The sequence below is a fragment of the Salmo trutta genome, chromosome 27 (assembly GCF_901001165.1).
Source record: "Salmo trutta chromosome 27, fSalTru1.1, whole genome shotgun sequence".
In the NCBI taxonomy this organism is placed as follows: domain Eukaryota; kingdom Metazoa; phylum Chordata; class Actinopteri; order Salmoniformes; family Salmonidae; genus Salmo; species Salmo trutta.
The window spans coordinates 29,579,537-29,600,086 of record NC_042983.1 but is presented as its reverse complement, the minus strand read 5'-3'; the positions used below and the strand labels follow the sequence as shown (position 1 = coordinate 29,600,086).

Below are 20,550 nucleotides of genomic sequence, written 5' to 3'. Positions count from 1 at the left end.
GTAGGCTAATCTGACAGCACTTTATACAAGCACAACATTTCAAACGGGTACATTAACTGATAAAGGCTGCCTTTTTAATTACTGAATTGGTCAGATGGTTGGGTACTATCTCCCAAGAAAGCTTTTGCGAGTTTCATCCCCGGTGGTTGCTTCATTGGTGTCAGAAGATGATTGACACTCGCTCTTGTGGCTATCGAAAGGGACTTGTGAAAGTGAAGTACAGGGATACCTGCAACTGTCTAGCAATCAACAATAAAATGTGGATACTGTAATCAAATTGAACTCATTGTGCACAATCTGTGCACTCTGTGACTTTTCATAGAGAAAGGAAGATAAAAACCTTGTAGGCTACTTCCGGTAAAATGTTCTTCTAAATCCTTGATTTAGCAGATACAGATGACAAAGGCCTACAATGATCTGGTTACTATTAAAGATTTAGCCATGTATAAATAATTTATCAGAGAATGATGTCTCCACTTTAGGCCCAGGCCTGCTCCCGATGCCCTTCTTTATGCAATGAGGAATCACAACCAGGTGACAGTGGGCAAGAAAAGATTTGCATACTGCCGTAAATGTACTGTGGCATGTTCGGATGAGTTGCCCCAGCCGTGACAAGAACCCAAGTCACTGCTACTGTCAGTCCAACACCATACCTGTTGTACTCATAAGTGTATACACTGCCTGCCCTTGTCTTCCAAAAGATTGTCCCATCCCACATTTCACTCTAACTTTAAGTCCTTTGATCGTGCTCCTGTGTTGGGGATTTGCTGTCGAAAACTACCCCGTACGTTTCTCCCGCTGAACCCTTTTAACTTGTTCTCGATGGCTGCAACCGAGGGTCATCCCTCTTCTGACATCAACGTAGCGAAGTCAGAGGGTTTATTCTAGGGTTGGGCGGTATCCATATTTTCATATCATCGTTGCACACAAGAATTGCACACAAGGGGCGCTATTTCTTAAAAAAATATTTTTTTTACAGTATTGAAAATCATACAATCAGTTTGTCTAAATACCATGGTATCCCAGTGAAGGCTGCTGAGAGGAAGACGGCTCATAATAATGGCTGGAATGGAGTCAATGGAATGGAAACAAATTCAATTTTATTTGTCACGTGCCGAATACAACAGGTGTAAACCTTACAGTGAAATGCTTACTTACAAGACCTAACCAACAATGCAGTTTATATATATATATATTTTAAATACCTTAAAAAAATAATAAGAAATAAAAGTTACAAATAATTAAAGAACAGCAGTAAAATAACGATAACAAGGCTATATACAGGGGGTAGCGGTACAGAGGCAATGTGTGGGGAAACCGGTTAGTCGAAGTAATTGAGGTAATATGTGCATGTAGGTAGCGTTATTAAAGTAACTATGCATAGATAATAACAGAGAGTAGCAGCAGTGTAAAAGAGGGAGGGCAATGCAAATAATCTGGGTAGCCATTTGACTAGATGTTCAGGTGTCTTATGGCTTGGGGGTAGAGGCTGTTTAGAAGCCTCTTGGACCTAGACTTTGGCGCTCCGGTACTGCTTGCCGTGCGGTAGCAGAGAGAACAGTCCATGACTAGGATGGCTGGAGGCAGGAATTCCAGGATCCAGTTGCAGAAGGAGGTGTTTAGTCCCAGGGTCCTTAGCTAAGTGATTAGCTATGAGGGGACTATGGTGTTGAACGCTGAGCTGTAGTCAATGAATAGTGTTCTCACATAGGTGTTCCTTTTGTCCAGGTGGCAAAGGGCAGTGTGGAGTGCAAGAGAAATTGCAACATCTGTGGATCTGTTAGGGCAATATACAAATTGGAGTGGGTCTTGGGTTTCAAGGAGAGTTGGTTTGAAGCCTTAGGTTGCTAAGAGAAGGACAAACTGAATTTTTCATGGAGGACTGGCTTGACGACACAATTGAACACACAATTTATTTTCATCATGAGCAAAAGCTATTGGTTTCTACCCAAAGAAAGAACATTTTGTGATCCATTTAAAAACAAGAGACCAGAAAAATTGATAAAATAATGTGGTGCCAGTAGCAGGAACAGCAGCATTTAGTGGGCAAAACCTGGCATTTTCACACAAATTTATGGTAAATAATGCAAGCAACTTCAGTTGCTAATTTCTCTAAACGGGGGAAAAACCATCACCAGATTAACACGAAATACATTACAAAGGAAGAAGAATCAATACTCCAAACCGCATCTTTATACTCCTTGTCAAACATAGAGAACTGATACTGTATACTGGTTGTTGGGGTGGTATTGGCATGGGGTGTGGGGGGTCTGTGGGTGGCTTTTGACTATTTTATTGGATTCCTTATGTCTACCCATTGTTAGGAAGAAATATGGTCCAAATCAGAGGTACTATATTTTTTGAACATTATACAAATTAAAATGGCTAATTTGGGTTCAAATAGCTTAATTTCTGAGAGATCAAATAAAATGTCAACAAAATAATGTTTCAGGAATGCTAATCTTGTCTGTTTCTAACTACAGAAATGATTTCAGAACAATCTGAGATGGTGGGTGTCAATCCTCTTTCTTGTGCTTTTTGAGGAGCAGTGGCGATTGTGTAGTGGCTTTGCATGCCAGCAAAGCCACAACACAACACTAAACAATAAATTACATTAATTGCACTATAGCGGTGACAAACGCTGCCCACAAACTGTTAGGGCCTACATAAAGCTATCCCAACAGCAGAGTCCCAACAGCACTCCCAAAACCTTACCACTGCTACACCTGGCTATCAGTGGAGCCTTGTCTGCCAGCGAAACAGTTCATTTACTGCCTTTTAAAAAAACATAGCTGATATGGCTGACTTGTTTAAACAAATGTGGTTTCTACTGACAATTGAGATGTACAAACTATGGCATAAGGGGACGACAAGCGGATAAGAGGCAATCCGTAATTTCGATTAAGACATTAATGAGCAAACTAGAATGGCCGTAGACAATATAACTATTTGTTCAGCACTTTTGAAATGTACAGCGACAGATTTCAGACATGGGCTGTTCTTACAGTGTACACCAAGCAGAACCGTAGGATAAATAAAGGGGGCAAATAAGCAGACAATGAAATCTCTTACAATATTCAATGACTACATTTCTCAAAAACAGGTTATAGGCTACATGTGCACCACCAAGTCAGAACAGTAGGCGAAATTAAGAGGTGAAAATAGACCAAATTATTAGGATGAGGTACATGGGCTACTAAGAGCTTACTATACAACATAAACTTAGTATTACTTTCTTAGCTACAGTATACATAATTCCCTGGCACTTTACATTTATGGAGCAGCATACAAGACATTTTTGGACTCACCTCATTGTGCTGTGCTCACTTGAACAAGGAGGTAGCGCTGCTGTCCTTCGTGGGCAAATTTTGTCATCAAACTTTGTCATCGAAGTCTGGCATTTTCTGGATTTATGGTGCATTCAAGACAACTGGGAACTCTGAGGAAAAAAAAGTTGAATCATGATGACGTCAGTGATCTTCAGGTCGTAGCTCTAGAAAGAGGCCAGAGTTCCCGATTTACAATTCAGAGTTGGATGAAAGTTCAAAACATATTTTCCCAGTCTTAGCTCGTTTTTCCAGAGTTCCCAGTTGTCTTGAACTCACAGTTAGCCACTGATTCCTTCCAAACCACTTTTTGTTGAATTTGCGATTTCCAACTTGTTGTGTAATGTTTATGTCCAATGGCCGATGAGCACCGATACATTTTATCTACAATGTCTCTTCATTATTTCTCTTCATATGACAAGGATTAAAAAGGATTTGCCAGTAGATTGTTGACTTGATTCATGATGATGACTGCTAATTAAGATATTGAAAGTATGATGATGTTGAAAGTATGATGTCCAATCAAAGGTACTGTAGATATAACGCGATTTGACGTCATTTTATGTGTGGCCAATGACCTTCAGCCTTTTTGGATGGGCACTTCTGATGTAACTCTATGGCAGCACCCAAGGGGCTAGAATGTTCTAAGTCTACCCTTAGACTTGGTGGTGACGTAGTGTCCATATGAGTGACAGAACACTGAGCTAATCACGGCGCAAAGCTCCATATTTTCTGCTGGCTTGCCCCCCCACCACAGAAAGCACTGAGCTAGGCCGAAACACCTGCATTTTGGAGCTCCCTTACTCAAGGAAACAAAAAGAGACCATGTTTGTACGTGGCTTTATTACCTCAATGATATACACTGCTCAAAAAAATAAAGGGAACACTTAAACAACACAATGTAACTCCAAGTCAATCACACTTCTGTGAAATCAAACTGTCCACTTAGGAAGCAACACTGATTGACAATAAATGTCACATGCTGTTGTGCAAATGGAATAGACAACAGGTGGAAATTATAGGCAATTAGCAAGACACCCCCAATAAAGGAGTGGTTCTGCAGGTGGGGACAACAGACCACTTCTCAGTTCCTATGCTTCCTGGCTGATGTTTTGGTCACTTTTGAATGCTGGCGGTGCTTTCACTCTAGTGGTAGCATGAGACGGAGTCTACAACCCACACAAGTGGCTCAGGTAGTGCAGCTCATCCAGGATGGCACATCAATGCGAGCTGTGGCAAGAAGGTTTGCTGTGTCTGTCAGCGTAGTGTCCAGAGCATGGAGGCGCTACCAGGAGACAGGTCAGTACATCAGGAGACGTGGAGGAGGTCATAGGAGGGCAACAACCCAGCAGCAGGACCGCTACCTCCGCCTTTGTGCAAGGAGGAGCAGGAGGAGCACTGCCAGAGCCCTGCAAAATGACCTCCAGCAGGCCACAAATGTGCATGTGTCTGCTCAAACGGTCAGAAACAGACTCCATGAGGGTGGTATGAGGGCCCGACGTCCACAGGTGGGGGTTGTGCTTACAGCCCAACACCGTGCAGGACGTTTGGCATTTGCCAGAGAACACCAAGATTGGCAAATTCGCCACTGGCGCCCTGTGCTCTTCACAGATGAAAGCAGGTTCACACTGAGCACATGTGACAGACGTGACAGAGTCTGGAGACGCCGTGGAGAACGTTCTGCTGCCTGCAACATCCTCCAGCATGACCGGTTTGGCAGTGGGTCAGTCATGGTGTGGGGTGGCATTTCTTTGGGGGGCCGCACAGCCCTCCATGTGCTCGCCAGAGGTAGAATGACTGCCATTAGGTTCCCGAGATGAGATCCTCAGACCCCTTGTGAGACCATATGCTGGTGCGGTTGGCCCTGGGTTCCTCCTAATGCAAGACAATACTTGACCTCATGTGGCTGGAGTGTGTCAGCAGTTCCTGCAAGAGGAAGGCATTGCTGCTATGGACTGGCCCGACCGTTCCCCAGACCTGAATCCAATTGAGCACATCTGGGACATCATGTCTCGCTCCATCCACCAACGCCACGTTGCACCACAGACTGTCCAGGAGTTGGCGGATGCTTTAGTCCAGGTCTGGGAGGAGATCCCTCAGGAGACCATCCGCCACCTCATCAGGAGCATGCCCAGGCGTTGTAGGGAGGTCATACAGGCACGTGGAGGCCACACACTACTGAGCCTAATTTTGACTTGTTTTAAGGACATTACATCAAAGTTGGATCAGCCTGTAGTGTGGTTTTCCACTTTAATTTTGAGTGTGACTCCAAATCCAGACCTCCATGGGTTGATAAATTGGATTTCCATTGATTATTTTTGTGTGATTTTGTTGTCAGCACATTCAACTATGTAAAGAAAAAAGTATTTAATAAGATTATTTCTTTCATTCAGATCTGGGATGTGTTGTTTAAGTGTTCCCTTTATTTTTTTGAGCAGTATATATACACAATTTTACATTGTTTGCAAACTGATATGTGACACGTATTAATGCCAAAATAACATCCAAAACGCATTGTATTTTAATTTTATGTTTTGCAAAAAATGTGGAGCTCAAAACAGGTTTACTAGTGTCAGTGGCTGGCAAAATACAATACAACCAGCTGGTCTAAAGCAAAAAAAGTGGAATTAAAAACATGGACCTGGGATGTAGTGCTGCTTGTATTCTTGGCATTCTTGGCATCCAGATAGCTGATGTTCTGAAAGAGCTGCAAAATTTGGATCCCTACAAATCAGCTGGGCTAGGCAATCTGGACCCTCTCTTTGTAAAATTATCCACCTAAATTTTTGCAACCCCTATTACTAGCCTATTCAACCTCTCTTTCGTATCGTCTGAGATCCCCAAAGCTTGGAAAGCTGCTGCGGTCATCCCCCTCTTAAAAGGGGGAGACACTCTAGACCGAAACTGTTATAGACCTATATCCATCCTGCCCTGCCTTTCTAAAATCTTTGAAAGCCAAGTTAACAAACAGATCACCGACCATTTCGAATCCCACCGTACCTTCTCCACTATGCAATCTGGTTTCCGAGCTGGTCATGGGTGCACCTCAGCCACGCTCAAGGTCCTAAACGATATCATAACCGCCACCGATAAAAGACAGTAGTGTGCAACCGTCTTCATCGATCTGCCCAAGGCTTTCGACTCTGTCAATCACCGCATTCTTATCGGCAGACTCAATAGCCTTAACTTCTCAAATGACTGCCTCACCTGGTTCACCAACTACTTCTCAGATAAAGTTCAGTGTGTCAAATCGGAGGGCTTGTTGTCCGGACCTCTGGCAGTATCTATGGGGGTGCCACAGAGTTCAATTCTCGGGCCGACTCTTTTCCCTGTATATATCAATGATGTCGCTCTTGCTGCTGGTGATTCTCTGATCCACCTCTATGCAGACGACACCATTTTGTATACATCTGGCCCTTCTTTGGACACTGTGCTAACAAACTTCCAAACGAGCTTCAACACCATACAACACTCTTTCCGTTGCCTCAACTGCTTTTAAATGCTAGTAAAACTAAGTGCATCCTCTTCAACCGATTGCTGCCCGCACCCTCCCGCCCGACTAGCATCACTACTCTGGACGGTTCTGACTTAGAATATGGGGACAACTACAAATACCTAGGTGTCTGGTTAGACTATAAACTCTCCTTCCAGACTCGCATTAAGCATCTCCAATCCAAAATTAAATCTAGAATCGGCTTCCTATTTCGCAACAAAGCATCCTTCACTCATGCTTCCAAACATACCCTCGTAAAACTGACTATCCTACCGATCCTTGACTTCGGCGATATGCCACAACAGTCTACTCAGCAAATTGGATGTAGTCTATCACTGTGCCATCCGTTTTGTCACCAAAGCCCCATATACTACCCACCACTGCGACCTGTATGCTCTCGTTGGCTGGCCCTCACTACATATGCCTCGCCAAACTCACTAGCTCCAGGTCATCTATAAGTCTTTGCTAGGTAAAGCCCCGCCTTATCTCAGCTCACTGGTCACAATAGCAACACCCACCTGTAGCATGCGCCCCAGCAGGTATATTTCCCTGGTCTTCCCCATAGCCAACCCCTTCCTTTGGCCGCCTTTCCTTCCAGTTCTCTGCTGCCAACGATTGGAACAAATTGCAAAAATCACTGAAGCTGTAGTCTTATATCTCCCTCTCTAACTTTAAGCATCAGCTGTCAGAGCAGCTTACCGATCACTGTACACAGCCAATCTGTGATTAGCACACACAACTACCTCATCCCCATATTATTACTTACCCTCTTGCTCTTTTGCACCCCAGTATCTCTTCTTGCACATCATCATCTGCACATCTATCACTCCAGTGTTAATGCTAAATTGTAATTATTTCACCTCTATGGCCTATTTATTGCCTACCTCCCTACTCTTCTACATTTGCACACTGTACATTGATTTTTCTATTTTTTCCTCTATTGTGTTATTGACTGTGCGTTTGTTTATGTGTAACTGTGTTGTTGTTTTTTCACACTGCTTTGCTTTATCTTGGTCAGGTCGCAGTTGTAAATGAGAACTTGTTCTCAACTGGCCTACCTGGTTAAATAAATGTGAAATAAAAATAAAATACCTTCATCAATTGCCAATCATTACAATGCCCTACTCATCGAGCTGTTTGACCCTTGTGATGCTCCGTAGTGTAACTAGGAAGTGATTTGGTTACTAAGCGAAACGGGAAGAGAAAGAAATCTAAGGATTTTCTCCAGCCGCAAACTAACATAACTTTGAAATTATATTTTGGAGAGGGAACGTTGACTGGTAAGCAATTTGATGCAAAACGTATTTTTGTAAAGACACATGTCGATTAGCACTTTCCGCTAGCTAACTTTTGTTAGGACTTTACTGATGGCGTCATCATATTTTGAATCTAGCTATTTACGCTATCTACTGTAGCTAGCAAGTAACGGCTTTTGTCTAACAGAAGCAGTTGGGTCCGTTTCTAAATAGGTAACTGAATAGAGTTTTCCCATCTAGATCTATATGGCTCTACCAACCCTCTCTGCCCACTGGCCGAGTCGAGTTCGTTCTCTGGAAAGACAGATGGTGCGGCAATGCCGGCAGCGGGAACAGGAGGCATGTTGGCGGCAGCAATGGGAGATGAACTCGAAGTACTACAGACAACAGAACGTTGTAAGCAGTAAGCAGGCACACTGGAGTTCTCGTCAATCATACCAGGAGAGGTAGGCCTAATTCTCAAGGGCTGTATTGTTCTTCCACTGTTTTGTTTGTACTTCGGAAACTGAAAATTGACTGAGATACTATGATGGGAATTAGGCTATAACTCATTTCATGCTTTAAAAAATGTCCTGATTCTCCAGTCCGATCTAGTATTGATCCAACTTTTCTTGTAGTGCAACAGTTCAACAATGATAACACCATCAGTAGATCTAATGGATGATACTTGAAAACCATTATCACTAGTTAATGGCTTATCTCCTTTCTCTCCCATCCATCAGTATGTCAGCATACCAAAAAGAGAGACTGAAAGAGGAGAAGGTGGTGAGTCTGGAGCAGCGCAGGGAGCGTCTCAGGATCCTGCTCCAGAAGGAGCGGGACCAGCTTGAGGCTGAGTTACGGGATGTTGTCCCTGACAGGAGCACACTGACTAGGCAACTGGTGGACAAGACCGAAGACCTCCGCTCAGGCCGAGAGGAACGAAGGAAGAAGGTATAGAGGCATCAACCTCATCCGGTTTATTCCTCAAAAACACATAAGATACACGAGCACTGAGCTGGCAGAACGCATGACCATTGACCTATGATTTTTGTTGTTTTACTATTCCACCACACAGCTAGCAGAAGAGCTGTTGAAGGAGCACTGGAAGAGAAACAACCCTGAGTTGCGGAAGGTTAGTTGCCGATTGTATCTGTCTTTTAATGAGAATTGGAGGTTTAGGATGCCATGAATAGCCCTTGACAGTTCATCACAACAACGAGTGTTTCTTATTGGACAAGTCCTTCCCGTTTCAGTCCATTTGGTGCGTAATGAACACAACACTGGTGACTAAGTGCTGTATGGTACATCTGAAGAGACCTGACAGTTTTTTTTTGTCAAGAAGTACACTTGATCTGGAAACCAAAGGGCTTGTGATGCAATTGTTCCATGTCTTTCTGTGAACCTGACTCCTGGATTGATGTCAGAGTACAAAATAAACCCCATGATATCCCTTCCCTTTAAGGTCAGGTTTATCAGTGTCAATGTCTCGTCTTTGTATCGAATCCTGATTGAACTGTTTGTGTCTACAGGTCGAGTCAACCTTACATAAAGATCATGTGGTGAGCCAATGGCAGACACAGACCTTGGTGAAAAAACAGGTATGCGCTCAATGCTACAGCCAGTATTACCTTTCTGTCACAGGGTTTAGTTCACTTCAGTTAGTGCGCTTTAACTCAGGGTTGAGTATTTAATTTCAAGATGGTCATTAGTATTTAAAGAGCATTCTTTCAACTGTGAGTACAGTATTCTTTTACGGAAATAAACTCTAATTAGACTACTCTTTTCTCAGGGTGCAAAATAAGACCTTCCTTAAATGTGTGGATATCCACAATGCTTTTTCAAAATAGACAAATAGCGTAGACATATCTTAAACTGATTCTCTATCATCGAAAGACAATGAAGTGGTAATCCAAAGTAATCCCTGCATTGAAACCTGCAGCACGATGAGGCAGCCCAGGAGGAGAAGAGGCGCTTTGAGAACGAATATGAGACGAGTCGACGGGAGGCACTGGAGAGGATGAAGCAGGCAGAGGAGAGAAGAAGAGGAGAGGACAGGGAGAGAGCCAAGGAGCTCCGCAAACAGATGGAAGAGCTCAAGCTCCGGGAGGAAGAGGTAAGCAAGCAGCTGTCGTTCAGTCTCTGGACACTTTAGTTCTGCAAAGGAGGAAAATGGTACTGTTAAACCATAGGAAGAAGCACCGTACATGGTGTAGTGCATTGAGTAAAGCAAGGCTATGGAGACCAGTCAGATGACATATTACTAATAATTTGTATCCATTTCAGAAAATTTGTCTTGCATCTCATCTCAAACTCAACAGCATCACCACATATACTGTATAAATACATACAACAATATAAATCACAAGCAAAATTTCAACAAAAACAACACGTGGATACAGTCCATGGGGTAAGCAACATTTCAGATTCATGGGGGTGGCGGGCAGTCATTTGTTTGATACTGGTGGGGACGAATGATTTCTGGTATTGGCAGCCTGTTGGTAAGACCTGGTAGTCCTGCATAAGCCTAATTTGGAATTGCACTGTAAATGCTGGTAGTGTGACTGAGCCCCTATGCTATCTCTGTTTCTCAGGCCAGGTGTCTGAAGAAGGAGCAGGAGGCCCTGCTGTCCCAGCGCTGGGAGGTGGAGAAGCTGGAGGAGGAGAGAAGGAAGGTGGAGGAGTGCCACAAGAAATCTGAAATGGGGTAAGTGACTCTCCGATTGGAAGAGTTCAGTCAAGGATGAAAACTATAAATAAACCATCTGGACTGAAAAACTGCCTCATGTCCAGTAGTTGTTGTTCTGTGGTTTGATCAAACTGTTTCCTTACTCAGGCGATTCTTGACCCGCCAGTACCGCACCCAACTGAAGAGGAGAGCCCAGCAGGTGCAGGAGGAGCTGGTTTGTCCGCTTGTGTTTTTAATTGCTCAGCTGTATGTGAATTGACACACCCTTCACTGCTTGCAATGCCTGTGTTGTTCACCAGGAGGCGGACCGCAAGATTCTGGCAGTCCTGCTGGAGGGGGAGCAGGAGGACCAGCGTCTGGAAAGTGTGCGGCGGGAGAGGGCAGTGGCGGATGCTGCCTGGATGAAGCACGTCATTGAGGAGCAGCTCCAGCTGGAGAGGGAGAGGGAGGCAGAGTTTGACGTCCTGTACCGGTCAGTAGAACCAATACTATCATGACTCCCCCTGCCAGTCTAGGTCTGACTATGGGGTGGAGATCTGCGTTTGTATTGCAAAGTTAAATTATTGGTCTTGTCTTGTCAGGGAGGAGGCCCAGCGTGTTTGGGAGAAGCGGGAGGCGGAGTGGGAGAAGGAGAGGAGAGCCAGGGAGAGGCTTATGCAGGAGGTGAGTGGGCCTGAGGGGAAGGGAGGGTAGGACATGAGCAACACACCAAAGAGTGCGAAGCTTGCGTCTTTGTATCTACAGAAGACTAGAGAATCCAAGCGTCTCCTTTTCTCCCTGGAAGGTTCTGGCAGGCAGACAGCTGCAGCTGGATGTCAAGATGCAGGAGAACCGTCAGGCTCAGGAGGAGTCTCTGAGGAGGCGCGAGGAGCTGATCGAAGAGCTAGAGCTGGAGCGGCAGACCAGACGCCAAGAGAGGGAGGAGGACGAGGGTCACAGGACGGCTCGGATGCAGGAGATCAATGCACAGGTTGGTGGTGGCCTTCAAACTCCAATTCTAAAAGGATGTATGAAAGGCCTTGAACAGCCTGTGTTGACCTGGGTCAGTTGTTGACCTGGGCTAGAGGATGAAGCTGTCTAATGTGGCTCATTGTTCTCTCTCCCCTGCAGGTGGAGCAGCGGCGTCGGGAGCAGTGGGAAGAGCAGCGACGGAGGGAGCAGATGGAGGAGGTAGAGAGGGAGGCCCTGAGGCTGCAGGAGGAGGAGCTGAGGCTGGAGACTCATAGAATGGCCCAGCAGGGCTACCAGGACAAGGTACTGAACCACGATCCTGTTCACACAATATCAACATTTTTACCTGGCAGCTATACAGATAACAATTCATTTGGAAAATATACTGAACAAAAATAGAAACGCAACATGCAACAATTTCAAACATTTTACTAAGTTTCAGTATATACAGTATCTCACAGAAGTGAGTACACCCCTCACATTTTTGTAAATATTTGAGTATATCTTTTCTTCAGTGTTGTCACATGAAATGACACTTTGCTACAATGTAAAGTAGTGAGTTTACAGCTTGTATAACAGTGTAAATTTGCTGTCCCCTCAAAATAACACAACACACAGCCATTACTGTCTAAACCGCTGGCAACAAAAGTGAGTACACCCCTAAGTGAAAATGTCCAAATTGGGCCCAATTAGCCATTTTCCCTCCCCGGTGTCATGTGACTCGTTAGTGTTACAAGGTCTCAGGTGTGAATGGGGAGCAGGTGTGTTAAATTTGGTGTCATCGCTCTCACACCCCCTCATACTGACTGGTCACTGGAAGTTCAACATGGCACCTCATGGCAAAGAATTCTCTGAAGATCTGAAAAAAAGAATTGTTGCTTTACATAAAGATGGCCTGGGCTATAAGGAGATTGCCAAGACCCTGAAACTGAGCTGCAGCACGGTGGCCAAGACCATACAGCGGTTTAACAGGACAGGTTCCACTCAGAATAGGCCTCACCATGGTCGACCAAAGAAGTTGAGTGCACGTGCTCAGCGTCATATCCAGAGGTTGTCTTTGGGAAATAGACGTATGAGTGCTGCCAGCATTGCTGCAGAGGTTGAAGGGGTGGGGTTCAGCCTGTCAGTGCTCAGACCATACGTCACACAGTGCATCAAATTGGTCTGCATGGCTGTCGTCCCAGAAGGAAGCCTCTTCTAAAGATGATGCACAAGAAAGCCCGCAAACAGTTTGCTGAAGACAAGCAGACTAAGGACATGGATTACTGGAACCATGTCCTGTGGTCTGATGAGACCAAGATAAACTTATTTGGTTCAGATGGTGTCAAGCGTGTGTGGTGGCAACCAGGTGAGGAGTACAAAGACAAGTGTGTCTTGCCTACAGTCAAGCATGGTGGTGGGAGTGTCACGGTCTGGGGCTGCATGAGTGCTGCCGGCACTGGGGAGCTACAGTTCATTGAGGGAACCATGAATGCCAACATGTACTGTGACATACTGAAGCAGAGCATGATCCCCTCCCTTCGGAGACTGGGCCACAGGGCAGTATTCCAACATGATAACGACCCCAAACACACCTCCAAGACGACCACTGCCTTGCTAAAGAAGCTGAGGGTAAAGGTGATGGACTGGCCAAGCATGTCTCCAGACCTAAACCCTATTGAGCATCTGTGGGGCATGCTCAAACGGAAGGTGGAGGAGTGCAAGGTCTCTAACATCCACCAGCTCCGTGATGTCGTCATGGAGGAGTGGAAGAGGACTCTAGTGGTAACCTGTGAAGCTCTGGTGAACTCCATGCCCAAGAGGGTTAAGGCAGTGCTGGAAAATGATGGTGGCCACACAAAATATTGACACTTTGGGCCCAATTTGGATATTTTCACTTAGGGGTGTACTCACTTTTGTTGCCACCGGTTTAGACATTAATGGCTGTGTGTTGTGTTATTTTGAGGGGACAGCAAATGTACACTGTTATACAAGCTGTACACTCACTACTTTACATTGTAGCAAAGTGTCATTTCTTCAGTGTTGTCACATAAAAGATATACTCAAATATTTACAAAAATGTGAGGGGTGTACTCACTTTTGTGAGATACTGTATATGGAAATCAGTAAATTGGAATACATTCATTAGACCTGAATCTATGGATTTCACATGACTGGGAATACAGATATGAATCTGATGGTCACAGATGCAGTACTTTAAAATTATAGGGGTGTGGATCAGAAAACCAGTCTATCTGGTGTGACCACCATTTGCCTCATGCAGTGCAACACATCTCCTTCGCATAGAGTTGATTGGGCTGTTGATTGTGGCCTGTGGAATGTTTTCCCACTTCTCTTCAATGCCTTTGCAAAGTTGCTGGATATTGGTGGGAACTGCAACAGGCTGTTGTCGTGTCTTGGCTATTATTAATGTTATGACGATTGTTTTATCAAATCAATTAACTATGTTTAATTATTACATTGATTCAATTAATCATCACAACCATTAACTCATTAGCAATCTTGGGGCACCACAGAAAAAGTTTATTTAACGAGTTACCGTTTTCCGAATGAACTCTTAAAGATATAAAGATCTCTTACATTTCAGTGACTCAGTCATTAATTAATTGTTACCTTCTATCAGTCTCATTCTGAACGTTGACTTCAAATCTGCACAAACCCTAGTCTCCATGATGAATCAGCGATTAGTAAATAAATATACCAATTTGTGTAACTAAATAATCACACAGAATTACATAAACACACACACAGTATAGTTATTGGTTACTAACACAATGCAATGAAAGGTCCCTAGTGGACTAAACCGATATGATGGCTTGTTACACAAAATGAAAAGGGAGGGGAATGTAAGAAAGAGTGGGAGAAAAGACAAAGGACTTCACTATTGTACATACAGCTGATAACTATGCCTATTTGAAAACAATTGCAATGTACATATTTACGATTGTATGCCTTTGTTGTCTCTGTGTTAATCACCGGTCCATTTTCTGAAGTCAGTTGACAGAAATTCTCTGGTTGTCCACCAGAGGTCCCCATGTCCTTTGTAGTCGTAGCTTGTTCAGCAGCTCTGTTCCTTAGAATAGAGTGGTGAGAGGAAATTGTTCTTTGTCTCTCGTCTTCGGTCGAGTTTCCTAGACTATTTTACATATACAGAGCAGACTGTGAATGTGTAGTATTTAGTTTTGTAGATTTCTTAACCATTTGTAACATATTCCGCTGGCGCTGCACGTAGCTGGTCTATAGTCTAAACATTCGAGACGTCCGGTTCACGCCTGCTTGGTCTTTTTAAAATATTTTTTATTTAACCTTTATTTAACTAGGCAAGTCAGTTAAAAACAAATTCTTATTTACAATGATGGCCTAGGAACAGTGGGTTAAAACTGCCTTGTTCAGGGGTCTCTTGTCTAACCATTTCAACATGTAGCCACAGCTCCATGCTCTCTGGTCTTGTAGAGATTTTCTTCTCTGTTAAAAGTTTGAGTTTCTAGCCATTCCGTACCTTTCAGCTCACACTGTCGGTCTCGCTGGCCTAATGTACATTTTGTCACGAGTCCTATTTCAGCACTCGAGGGGTAATGTCTTTGCTCACGTGGGTGTGGTGACTGAGTGGTTGACTTCCTATGAAAAACAATTCTCTCATTTAGAAGGCTAACATCACATTACATCTTCCCACAAATAGTTTCATATTTCTGGTAGCTATGATCCTCACCCAAAAGGGCAAGTCATGACACTGTCGTACACGTCGATCCAGAGCATCTCAAACAGCTCAATTTGTGACATGTCTGGTGAGTATGCAGGCCATGGAAGAACTGGGACATTTTCAGCTTCTAGGAATTGTGTACAGATCCTTGCGACATGGGGCCGTGCATTATCATGCTGAAACATGAAGTGATGGCGGCGGATGAATGCAATTGTGTTCGTTGTCCGTAGCTTATGCCTGCCCATACCATATCCCCACCACCACCATGGGGCATTCTGTTCACACAACGCCATACACGTGGTCTGCAGTTGAGGCTGGTTGGACGTACTGCCAAATTCTCTCAATTGACATTGGAGGCTTATGGTAGAGAAATTGTCATTAAATCTTCTGTAACAGCTCTGGTGGACATTCCTGCAGTCACAGCATGACAATTGCACGCTCCATCAACTTGAGACATCTGTGGCATTGTGTTGTGTGACAACCACTATTTTGTGTAAATATCATGCTGTTTAATCAGCTTCTTGATATGCCACACCTATCAGGTGGATGGATTATCTTGTCAAAGGAGAAATTTGTGCGCAAAATCTGAGAGACGCTTTTGTGCATATGGAAAATTCTAGCATCTTTTATTTCAGCTCATGAAACATGGGACCAACACTTTACATGTTGCATTTATATTTTTGTTCAGTGTATAAGCCTATTGCGGTTAATTTGGATTGATATCTTACCATGTTTGCTCTTAATTGCTAAAGCACTTGATTAGTTTTGTCCCATATTCATACAGTCTTCCTCTCATAGATTCGTAGCAGACCCCGATCAGCCTGGACATGACGATCCTGTGAGGCCAAAAAAGACACAGCACAATCATGTTTTTATACACATTTGTACAAAATGTTAATCCTAATGAGTTTAAAATGTATCAAGTATTCCAACACCATGCTCGTCAGTTGCAGAAAGTGGTTGTAGAGTTTGTTACAAAATGGTGTGTAAGAGATAGCATTACAATCTTGGGTTTTATGTTTATATACTCTTTATGATTTAATTGTGAATTTTTTCATTAAAATAAATCACTTCTTTGCACGTTTTTCTGCTCTCATGGACGAAGCGCATCACACAAGAATATAACAAACAATTACTTGGTCATTAATAGACATAATAACCACATTATCACAAATACAACATGAGAAGGTTCATTCTGAATTACTTTTATATAAAAAAATGTTTTTTTAAAAACACTGCATCTATGATAACTGCAGGACTGACACCTATTGAAAGTCCATTCAGAACAAGAGAAGCACAGAGGGACATTTCCTTGATCACATTTCAAGTACATTATAACACAGCTCTGAACCATCTGCTAATAATGACGACCATCCGCTGGCAGAATTGTAGAGGAGATATTTACTGGGGATATCTACAATCCTATCCAATTAGTTGCACATTTAATAAAAAGTTATCAGCATTACAAAATGGAGCACAAAAACACACGGAAGAGGGAAAATGATTCATAAGCTGCAAATCTAGCTATGGTCACAGCACTAACACTGTTCTAGTACACAAACAAATACAGAACCCTGTCTACCATCTTAATGGTTCAAAAAAGATATCACTAGAATTCAATGCAAACATATTGCTGGTGAAGAGCATCATTTGCCCCCCTGAATAAGTGTTGATATGCAATAGTAGGCATAGATAGCTGTAGATGCATTTCAAAATGGAAGCAATAACACTTGGACAGGGGAGGCACATTGGCATTGCAGGGATACGCAAATGTGCACAGATGAGAGATGGTTCAAGTCAGTTCCAAATCTCCCAACATTCCTTCCTACACTTGCTGGAATTGTTTTAAATTATACATTAGAATTCCATAGTTAGGTTACAGCAGGGATCATCAACTAGATTCAGCTGCGGGACTATTTTTTTGTTGGGTGAATGTTCAGGGGGCCGGAACATAAATACTAATAATTTGTAGACTGCAAATTGACCGCAAGAAGCCCAAACAGATAGGTTTGACTAAAACAATCATTACAAACCTTGCTTACATTTGTATACAATCATGTGAGTCTCTTATGCTTTGGAACAGATTTCATATTAAAATCACTGGGGAAAAAAATATATACAGTACCAGTCAAAAGTTGACACACGTTCTCATTTAAGGGTTTTTCTTTTACTATTTTCTACATTGTAGAATAATAGTGAAGACATCAACTATGAAATAACACACATGGGATCATGTAGTAACCAAAAGTGTTTAACAAATCAATATATTTTAAGTAGCCACCCTTTTGCCTTGATGACAGCTTTGCACACTCTTGACATTCTCTCAACCAGCTTCACTTGGAATGCTTTTCCAACAGTCTTGAAGGAGTTCCCACATATGCTGAGCACATGTTGGTTGATTTAACTTCACTCTGCGATCAAACTCATCCCAAACCATCTCAATTGGGTTGAGGTCAGGTGATTGTGGAGGCCAGGTCATCTGATGCAGTACTCCATCACTCTCCTTCTTGGTCAAATAGCCCTGACACAGCCTGGAGGTGTGTTGGGTCATTCACCTGTTGAAAAACAAATTATAGTCCCACTTAGTGCAAACCAGATGGGATGGCGTATCGCTGCAGAATGCTGTTGTAGCCATGCTGGTTAAGTGTGCCTTGAATTCTAAATAAATCAGACTGCCCATGAAGAAACTTTCAAAGTCCTTGAAATTTTCCAGATTGACTGACCATGTCTTAAAGTAATGATGGACTATCGTTTCCCTTTGCTTATTTGAGCTGTTCTTGCCATAATATGGACTTGGTCTTTTACCAAATAGGGTTATCTTCTGTATACCACCCCTACCTTGTCACAAATTATCTTAAGGCACACCTGTTAATTGAAATGCATTCCAGGTGACCTCATGAAGCTGGTTGAGAGAATGCCAAGTGTGCGCAAAGCTGTAATCAAGGCAAAGGGTGGCTTCTTTGAAGAATCTCATAAAATATTTTGATTTGTTTAACACTTTTGGTTATTACATGATTCCATGTGTTATTTCATAGTTTTGATGTCTTTACTATTATTCTACAATGTAGAAAATAGTCAAAATAAAGAAAAACCCTGTAATTAGTAGTTGTGTCCAACTTTTGACTGGTAGTATATATACACACACACTTATTTTTCAGAGCAAAATAAATGTAAAAAAACTCAGCAAAAAAATAAACGTCCTCTCACTGTAAACTGTGTTAATTTTCAGCAAACGTATATAAATTTGTATGAAAATAACAAGATTCAACAACTGAGACAAACTGAACAAGTTCCACAGAAATGGAATAATGTGTCCCTGAACAAAGGGGGGGGGGGGGGGGGGGGGGGGGGGGGGGGGTGTCAAAATCAAAGTAACAGTCAGTATCTGGTGTGGCCACCAGCTGCATTAAGTACTGCAGTGCATCTCCTCCTCGTGGACTGCACCAGATTTGGCAGTTCTTGCTGTGAGATGTTACCCCACTCTTCCACCAAGGCACCTGCAAGTTCCCAGACATTTCTGGGGGGGAATGGCCCTAGCCCTCACCCTCTGATCCAACAGGTCCCAGACGTGCTCAATGGCATTAAGATCCGGGCTCTTCGCTAGCCATGGCAGAACACTGACATTCCTGTCTTGCAGGAAATCACACAGAATGAGCAGTATGGCTGGTGGCATTGTCATGCTGGAGGGTCATGTCAGGATAAGCCTGCAGGAAGGGTATCACATGAAGGAGGAGGATGTCTTCCTTATAACACACAGCATTGAGATGACAACAAGCTCAGTCCGATGATGCTGTGACACACCACCCCAGACCATGACGGACCCTCCACCTCCAAATCGATCCCGCTCCAGAGTACAGGCCTCGGTGTAACGGTCATTCCTTCAACATTAAACGTGAATCCGACCATCATCCCTGGTGAGAGAAGAGCACTTTTTGCCAGCCTTGTCTGGTCCAGCGATGGTGGGTTTGTGCCCATAGGCGATGATGTTGCCGGTAATGTCTGGTGAGGACCTGCCTTACTACAGGCCTACAAGCCCTCCGTCCAGCCTCTCAGCCTATTGCGGACAGTCTGAGCACTGATGGAGGGATTGTGCATTCCTGGTGTAACTCGGGCAGTTGTTGTTGCCATCCTGTACCTGTCCTGCAGGTGTGATGTTCGGATGTACCGATCCTGTGCAGGTGTTACATGTGGTCTGCCACTGCGAGGACGATCAGCTGTCCGTCCTGTCTCCATGTAGCGTTGTCTTAGGCGTCTCAGTACGGACATTGCAATTTATTGCCCTGGCCACATCTGCAGTCCTCATGCCTCCTTGCAGCATGCCTAAGGCACATTCACGCAGATGAGCAGGGACCCTGGGCATCTTTCTTTTGGTGTTTTTTCAGAGTCAGTAGAAAGGCCTCTTTAATGTCCTAAGTTTTCATAACTGTGACCTTAATTGCCTACCGTCTGTAAGCTGTTAGTGTCTTAACGACCATTCCACACGTGCATGTTAATTAAATGTTTTATGCTTCATTGAACAAGCATGGGAAACAGTGTTTAAACCCTTGAAGATCTGTGAAGTTATTTGGATTTTTACAAATTATCTTTGAAAGACAGGGTCCTGAAAAAGGGACGTTTCTTTTTTTGCTTAGTTTATATACAGTACCAGTCAAAAGTTTGGACACTACTCATTCCAGGGTTTTTCTGGAGTGGGGGGGCAAATTAAACCACCCGCGGGCCACCAGTTGGGGAACCCTTGGTTACAGTATAATGATATTACGTAGCACCAATGTGTGTAACGTATATGTTATTCACTAATAACAGCATTATGGCTTAATCATAGCTTTCACAACATTCTAGACCACGTGCAATACTGTAATGGGCTGCTTAAATTCACTTCCAGGCCACAAGCTGGACCGGGGACCGCCAGTTTGAGACTCCTGGTTCAGATAAGGAGCATCAAAGTGGATGACAAGCCTTTTTTAAGGAGGGTATAGGCGATAGTTGGGAGTAAAACATTTCTTCTTTGTGGGCGAGGAAGACGTATCTAGAACCACAAAAAAACGAATCAAGTGCGGTTTAGAAACTGCACATTAGCAACGAAGGATCTCCACAATCATCTTGTCAGTATCTGGCTGTACTGTAGATTCCTGAAGTAGCTCACGACAAACCAAGTC

The 20,550-nt window shown here is 43.5% G+C and overlaps 1 protein-coding gene across 1 annotated transcript; it reads left to right on the top strand.

Moving 5' to 3' along the window:
- Positions 1-7,923: 7,923 nt before the first annotated feature.
- Positions 7,924-16,478, top strand: tchp (trichoplein, keratin filament binding). The gene is made up of 13 exons (XM_029717717.1): positions 7,924-8,099; positions 8,316-8,521; positions 8,798-9,008; positions 9,133-9,189; positions 9,587-9,655; positions 9,997-10,170; positions 10,649-10,761; positions 10,891-10,957; positions 11,043-11,215; positions 11,325-11,406; positions 11,528-11,713; positions 11,854-11,997; positions 16,193-16,478. The coding sequence occupies exons 2-13, from the start codon at positions 8,322-8,324 to the stop codon at positions 16,223-16,225; spliced, it is 1,509 nt and encodes a 502-aa protein (XP_029573577.1). The 5' UTR covers positions 7,924-8,099; positions 8,316-8,321; the 3' UTR covers positions 16,226-16,478.
- Positions 16,479-20,550: the final 4,072 nt, after the last annotated feature.

What these genes read in the sequence shown, in the direction of transcription:
- tchp (XM_029717717.1), top strand. Translation starts at nt 8,322, where the DNA reads ATGGCTCTACCAACCCTCTCTGCCCACTGGCCGAGTCGAGTTCGTTCT. An exon ending in GAGAGGAACGAAGGAAGAAG is followed by an intron (nt 9,009 to 9,132) that starts GTATAGAGGCAT and finishes TCCACCACACAG; the next exon opens with CTAGCAGAAGAGCTGTTGAA. An exon ending in AGCAGGTGCAGGAGGAGCTG is followed by an intron (nt 10,958 to 11,042) that starts GTTTGTCCGCTT and finishes GTTGTTCACCAG; the next exon opens with GAGGCGGACCGCAAGATTCT.